The sequence below is a fragment of the Cebus imitator genome, unplaced genomic scaffold, assembly GCF_001604975.1.
Source record: "Cebus imitator isolate Cc_AM_T3 unplaced genomic scaffold, Cebus_imitator-1.0 Scaffold93, whole genome shotgun sequence".
In the NCBI taxonomy this organism is placed as follows: Eukaryota; Metazoa; Chordata; class Mammalia; order Primates; family Cebidae; genus Cebus; species Cebus imitator.
In genome coordinates, this window is record NW_016107408.1 from 5739923 (window position 1) to 5747542 (window position 7620).

General features: G+C 54.4%; 1 protein-coding gene across 1 annotated transcript in view; it reads left to right on the forward strand.

The window, feature by feature from the left end:
- Positions 1-7620, forward strand: part of MYO15B (myosin XVB) — a 38172-nt gene that overhangs the window by 10407 nt on the left and 20145 nt on the right. The window contains exons 14-20 of the mRNA XM_037741045.1: positions 542-667; positions 1670-1747; positions 1980-2095; positions 2180-2225; positions 2335-2459; positions 3910-4027; positions 4286-4443. Of these exons, the coding sequence (XP_037596973.1) occupies positions 542-667; positions 1670-1747; positions 1980-2095; positions 2180-2225; positions 2335-2459; positions 3910-4027; positions 4286-4443 (767 nt within the window). The remainder of the gene's footprint in view (positions 1-541; positions 668-1669; positions 1748-1979; positions 2096-2179; positions 2226-2334; positions 2460-3909; positions 4028-4285; positions 4444-7620) is intronic.

Genomic DNA, 7620 nt, shown 5'->3' on the forward strand with positions numbered 1-7620 from the left:
TTTTTTTTTTTTAGGTGGAGTTTGGTTCTCGTTGCCCAGGCTCGAGTGCAATGTTGCAGTCTCAGCTCACTGCAACCTCCGCCTTCCAGGTTCAAGAGATTCCCCTGCCTCAGCCTCTCAAGTAGCTGGGATTACAGGCATGAGCCACCATCCCTGGCTAATATTTTTGCGTTTTTAGTAGAGATGGGGTTTCACCATGTTGGCCAGGCTGGTCTCAAACTCCTCCTGTGGTGATCCTCCTGCCGTGGCATCCCAAAGCGCTGAGATTACAGGCATGAGCCACCACACCTGGCCCCACCCAGTTAATTTTTAAATTTTTTGTAGAGACAGGATCTTGCTATATTGCCCAGGCTGGTCTTGAATTTCCTAGCCCCAAACGATCCTCCCACCTCAGCCTCCCAAAGTGTTTGTTTTGGGGAGCAAAGCTAAACCTACTCTTATAGTCAGTGTGGGCAGTACTCTTGCACACCAGGAGAGGGCGCCATCCAGGCAGGGACAGCCTGTACAGAAGCGTGAAGGGAGTGCATGGCCCCTCTCCTAGGCCACAGACCACACCTTCCTCCAGAAGAGCCACTACCACCATGGCGACCACCCCAGCTATGCCAAGCCCCGGCTGCCCCTGCCTGTGTTCACCGTGCGACATTATGCAGGGACTGTCACCTACCAGGTACATGGCCTCAGGAACAGGCCAGGGTGAATCAGCGAGGGCAATGTCCTCTCCCAAGCTGAGTCACCTGACAGCTGAGAGGAGTGGGTGTGGGGAGGCCCCTTGCAAAGCCTGGACACTGTCCCTATCTAAGCCACAGGCCCTACCCAGTTCTGAGCATGGTTTACTGAGTTCTAGGTGACAATTATGGGGTCAGGGAGTAGAAGCCTTGGGACCCTCCAGGCAAGCGGGCAGAGCACAAGCACGACACCCAATGACCTTGACAGTTTACTTTGCCTTCTGAGCCTCCATTTCCTCACCTGTAAACGGGCATGGAAACCTATACTCTGGCACTGTGGTGAGGGTTAGATGCAATAACGTCGAGATGGCCTGGCAGGTGCCTGGCACATAGTAGGTGTTCACTGAATGGACTTCCCTTGCCCCTTCTGAGTTCTGTGTCTACCTACAAGCTGCACACCTACCCCAGTAGGGGAGGCACGGGGGTGGGGTGGGATAAAGGGAAGGACAGTAGGAAGAATCAGTTCTCCCTGGAGGAGGTGGCAACACTCTGTTTGAAAAAGAAAAACTACAAACTACCCAGGAGTTACACCCCCCAAAAAAGAAATACAAGGAGCTAAAGAAAGCTAGGAAAATGTAAGTCACAAAAGATTTTCAAATGGAGAGACAAGTGTTCTTGTCTAGTCAACCTACTGACCAGCATAGGTTCAAGGCCCAGTGGGGAGAGTGTGGTGCTGCTGGGGACTGCACCTGTTCTTGGGGGAAAATGGAAAGTCCGGTGACAGAGGCAAGGCTAGGTAAAGGACTGGAAACTCGGCAAGGTGGCCTTTCAGGTCACTTGGGAAGAGGATGGATTCTTCTCCAAATCCAGCCTCCCCTCCTTGGTTCCTGCTCCCCTCCCTTTCCTCGCTTCCCTCCCCACCTGCAGGGTTTCTTGCAGGTTCACGAGTTTTTAAACAGAAACTGGGATCAGCTGCACCTCGCCACCAGCCTCGTCTCTTGCAGGTTCACAAGTTTTTAAACAGAAACCGGGATCAGCTGGACCCTGCCGCCATGGAGATGCTTGGCCAGAGCCAGCTCCAGGTACCCCGTCTGCCCTTCCAGGCCCCCACCTGCTCCATACTCTGTCTCCCAATTCTGTCCTCTTCCCCTGGACACTCTTGGCCAAGGGCTGGCCCTCAAGCCCCTGGCACCTTGGCCGTGGGCTGAGCTTGCCAGTATCTAGACACCGAGGACTGGCCTACTCTGGCTCCCTGGGCTGCGGAGTGGATGGGCAGGCCCCGGCGGCCAGCTGGCTTAGCCCTTCACCCCACAGCTGGTGGGCAGCCTGTTCCAGGAAGCAGAGCCCCAGTCCAGGGGAGAGCGAGGCAGACCCACGCTGGCCTCTCGCTTCCAGCAGGCCCTGGGGGACCTCATAGCCCAGCTGGGCAGGTAAGAACAGTGCCCGCCACACCAGACCCCAGGGAGTTGTATGGGTGCTGGTCTGTGCTCAGGTGACCCCTCATTCCCTCTCAGGAGCCATGTCTATTTCATCCAGTGTCTCAGTCCTAACGCTGGAAAGGTGAGCTCCCCAGCACCTGGCCTCGGGGGTTCCCCCGCCCTGCACCTCCTTCCTCACAGCTCCTGGTGCCTTGACTCCAGCTGTCCTTGGCTCTGTCTTGTGGCCACAGCATCCAGGCCTCTTTGACGTGGGACATGTGGCAGAGCAACTGCACCAGGCAGCCATCCTGGAGGCCGTGGGCACCCGCAGTGCCAACTTCCCCGTGCGCTTGCCCTTTGAGGCCTTCCTGGTCAGGTGGGACCCAACACTTCAGGGCAGGACTGACAAGGAGGCCCCCAGGAGTGACTGGCAGCCCTGGGGGTCCTTCTGGGTAGAGATGGACTCACTCTGCCCAGGACTGGACCTAGCGCCCAACCCTCCCCCTCTCTCTCTCTCCCCCCCCATCTCTCCTACCATTCACCATCCCTCCACGCATGTGTGAGTCCTCCTCCTTTCCGCAAACATCTCCAGTGCTGATGCCTGGGCATGGAGATGAGGTGGGAGCAGTCCCTGCCCTGGGCGGGGCTCGTGGTCTAGTGCTCACAGCAGCTGTCCAGGAAGCGCAGGCTGAAGCAGGGAGATGGGAGGGCGACAGAGTGAGAGTGGTAGCTTTTCAGAAGGGCAGGAAGGGCGGGGTGGCAGGTGGACTGGCAGGAACACCAGAGGCAACTCTGTTCCCAGAATTCAGAAACCTTGAGAAAAGCTAGTGACATTGTCCATTTTGTTGTTTGCCTATCTGGCCTTTGGCTATTGACTGGATGGCCTCTTGGGAATTCTCTGAAGGGCTGGAGTTTTCCCCAAGGACAGGGACAGAGGGGGCAGGTGGAGTCACTTCTCGTTGATGTCCAGGCCAGCTGGGCTGGTGGCTGCCTCAGAAGGGAGGGGCAGCTTTGAGGAGCAGCAGCCTCACCTCAGGGCTCCGAGGACCCCCTTAGTCAATGGGGACAGCCTGGCTGGGGACTGAGCCGAAGGCAGTCTGTAGGAATGGGTGTGCCCAGCCTTGAGTCAGATCCTGAGAAGCTCCAGGTGGGGCACGTTCTGTCTCTGCCATCTGGAAACCTACCAGCTACAGCAGTTGTCACCTCTGCCAAGGAGCCCGGAAGCTGGGTGAGAGGAACCTCCAGGCACAACTCTCTACCCAGCACAGACCAGGTCTGCCGATCTGTGCCATTCCCTGAGGTACTGTGGCCTCCTGGGACCACAGCCTGTCGCCCACATGTCCCCAGAAACTGCATAGCTCTTGCTTCCTACAGACTAACCACTGAGTGTCCATTGAGCTAGCTGGGACCACGATCCGGACCTATGAAATGGCCTTAAACACTCCCCCACTCATCCCTGCCTGCCACGCCCCTCCCTCCCTGCCACGCCCCTCCCTGCCTGCCACACCCCTCCCTCCCTTCCACAAACTTGAGACCCACCGTGACGGGTAGCGAGGAGACTGAGGCCTTGGGAACCACATTCCTGGTGCTCCCGTGGCCCAGAACCAGCCCTTGTGCCTCCGCAGCACACCAGGCTCACCTGTCTTCCCCTGAGCTCCAGCACAAAGGCCCTCCCTGCCCAAGTTCACAGCAGTGTCTCAGCGCCCAGCTGAGCGCCTGGCATAGAGCAGGCACCTTCCAAATTGTTGAATGTTCTAGGAACAGGATGTCGCACAGTGTGGAAGGAGTTCCTGGCTGTTCTGACCTCAGCTCCATCCTTGGAGCAGGTTCTGGGCCCTGGGGTCAGAAAGGCAGGAAGACCTCTCTCAGCGGGAGAAGTGTGGTACCATCCTGAGCCAGGTGCTGGGGGCCGAATCACCTCTCTGTCACCTCGGAGCCACCAAGGTGGGTGGGTGTGTCCCTGTGTGCAGAGGGCTACATGAATGGGAAAGGAGAGATGCATTCTGGGCCAAAAGGGACAAACCCAGGATTTGGGGGTCCATCCAAATGGTGGGAGACAGAAGGGCTGGGTGGCAGGCTGGCCCCAGCACCCAGGAAGAACAAATGGCTTGGTGGCTGGAAGGGAGGAGGCTGAGACTGGAGGAGGAAAGCAGGTGGGCCTGGGTCCTGGTGCCTGGCTGCAGCCCAGGCCTCTGCCCACAGGTCTTGCTGCGGGAACAGGGCTGGCAGCAGCTGGAGGAGCTCCGGGCCCAGCAGCGCTCACAGGCCCTGCTCAGCCTGCACCGCGGCCTTCACACCTGCATCTCCAGCCAGCGCCTCCTGCTCCGGATGCAGGCTCGTGTGCGTGGGCTCCAGTCCAGGTCTGCAGGCGTTGGAGCCAGGGCTGAAGTGGGTGGGGTGAGGCTGTGGGCTTGTCCTCCAGGTGGTGGGGCAGGGTGGGGGAGACATAGGGCCGCAAGGCAAATCACCCTGCCCTGGGCCCATCCTGTCGGGACTTGACTCCTTGACGGCATTCCCGCCCATACTCGCACAGTCTCTGCTTGAATACCCCAGTCACGAGAAACTCATTACCTGTGAGGCCACCTGAACCTATGGTCCTGACTCCTTTATCATTCTGTCTTTTCTAGTCTGTTCTCTACCCTGTGGCAACAGTCATCTTTTCAAAGCATGAATCATGTTGTGTAAGGCCCTGCCTACCTCCCCAGCCCGATTTAGGCCAGATCATGAGATCAGGGATTCGAGACCAGCCTGGCCAACATGGTGAAACCAGGGCTGATTTAGGCCAGACTTTTTTTTTTTTTTCTCTGAGATGGAGTTTTGCTCCTGTTGCCCAGCCTAGAGTTCAGTGGCACGATCTTGGCTCACTGCAGCCTCTGCCGCCTGGGTTCACGTGATTCTCCTGCCTCAGCCTCCTGAGTAGCTGAGAATACAGGCATGTACCACCGTGCCTGACTAATTTTGTATTTTTAGTAGAGATGGGTTTTCTCCATGTTGGTTTGGCTGATCTTGAATTCCTGACCTCAGGTGATCCTCCTGCCTCAGCCTCCCAAAGTGCTGGGATTACAGGCACGGGCCACTGTGTCTGTAGGCCAGACTTCTACCCTGCAGTGACTTTAGACTTCTCTGTCCTGTAACATGACCCTCCCACTTCTCAGCTAATCGTCTCTCATTCACCCACATAGCCCGTCTTCACGCATTCCTCCAACAGCTGTCGGCTGAGCATCTGCCTCCTCTACCCTGGGCCCGATGCTGGTGGCAGAGCTGGAGGTGCCAGAGACAGGGCATCCCAGGCTAGTTGGGGAGTCGGATTCAGATGGTAAACCAGCCAGTCAACATCCCTGAGAGTAACTCAAGGGCGGAGAATAAAGTGAAGACAGCGCCAGGGTAGAGAACACCAGGGGAGCCAGGCATCTCCACTCTATTTCCAAAACTTTTTCATCCTGCAAACAGGAACTCTGGACACATTAAGCAGTAACAGTTCCCTCCATTCCCCTGGTAACTTTCCCTCTTGAGTCTCTATGAAGCTGCCCGTTCTAGGTATTTTGTGTACGTTGACTCATACAACATTTCCTTTTATGGCTGGCTTGTTTCACTTAGCGTAATGTTTCAAAGTTCATCCATGTTGTAGCATGTGTCAGAATTTCATTCAGTTCCAGCCTTCAGGGCTAAAAATAAAAAATTAGGCCTGGGTGTGGTGGCTCACACCTGTAATCCCAGCACTTTGGGAGGCCGAGGCAGGCAAATCCCCTGAGGTCAGGAGATTGAGACCAGCCTGGCCAGTTTCACCATGGTGAAACCCTGTCTCTAGTAAAAATACAAAAATTATTGGGGCATGGTCATAGGTGCCTGTAATCTCAGCTACTCGGGAGGCTGAGGCAGGAGAATTGCTTGAAACTGGAAGGCGGAGGTTGCAGTGAGCCGAGATCGCGCCACTACACTCCAGCCTGGGTGATGGTGTGAGACTTCATCTCAAAAATAAAAATTGAAAATAGGCCAGGTGCAGTGGCTCATTCCTGTAATTGCAGCTCTTTGGGAGGCTGAGGCAGGTGGATAACCTGAGGTCGGGAGCCAGACCAGCCTGATGATCATGGAGAAACTTCATCTGTACTAAAAATAAAAAATTAGGCCAGGCACAGTGGCTCATGACTGTAATTCCAGCACTTTGGGAGGCCAAGACGGGTGGATCATCAGGTGAGGAGTTCAAGACCAGCCTGACCAAGAAGGTGAAACCCCATCTCTACTAAAAAATACAAAAATTAGCCAGGCATAGTGGCCTGTGCCTATAATCTCAGCTATTCAGGAGGCCGATGCAGAATTGCTTGAACCTAGGAGGTGGAGATTGCAGTGAGCCAAGATCGTGCCACTGCACTCCAGCGTGAGCAACAGAGCGAGACTCTGACTAAAAAAAGAAAAAATACAAAATTAGCCGGGTGTGGTGGCACATGCCTATAATCCCAGCTACTGGGGAGACTGAGGCAAGAGAATTGCTTGAACCTGGAAGGCAGAGGTTGCAGTGAGCCAAGATCATGCCATTGCACTCCAGCCTGGGCAACAAGAATGGAACTCCATCTCAAAAATAAAAAGTATTATTTTGAGATGGAGTCTTACTCTGTCGTTCAGGCTGGAGTGTAGTGGTGTGATCTCAGTTCACTGCAATCTCCACCTCCCAGGTTCAAGCAATTCTGACTCTGCCTCCTGAGTGGCTGGGATTACAGGCCTGTACCGACAAGCTGGCTAATTTTTTTGGGTGTTTTTAGTCAAGACAGGGTTTCACCATGTTGGCCAGGCTGGTCTCAAACTCCTGACCTCAGGTGATCGCCTGCCTCAGCCTCCCAATGTGCTGGAATTACAGGTGTGAGCCACTGTTGCTGGCCTAAAAATTAATTTTTAAAAAGAAAGCTTCATGCCTTTTTATGGCTGAATTTTTTTCCATCGTGGGGATACGCCACATTTTGTTTATCCATTCATCCGTGGATGGACGTTTGGGTTGTTTCTACATTTTCACTTATGAATAAGTCTTCTCTGACTACAGATCAACATGTATCTGTTCTAGTCTGTTTTTCTTTTTTAAGACAGAGTCTTGCTCTGTCACCCAGGCTGGAGTGCAGTGATGCAATCTTGGCTCACTGCAACCTCCGCCTCCTGGGTTCAAATGATTCTCCTGCTGCAGCCTCCCAAGTAGCTGGGATTACAGGTGCCTGCCACCATGCCCAGCTAATTTTTGTATTTTTAGTAGACATGGGCTTTCATGATGTTGGCCAGGCTGGTCTCGATCTCCTGACTTCAGGTGAACCACCCACCTCGGCCTCCCAAAGTACTGGGATTAGAGGTGTGAGCCATCGTACTCAGCCTTTATTTATTATTATTATTTTTGAGACATACTCTTGCTCTATCACCTAAGATTACACCTGTAATCTCAGCATGATCTCTGCTCACTGCAAATTCCAACTCCTGATTTCAAATGATTCTCATGCCTCAGCCTCCAGAGTGGCTGGGATTATAGGCATATGCCACCATGCCTGGCTAATTTTTTTTTT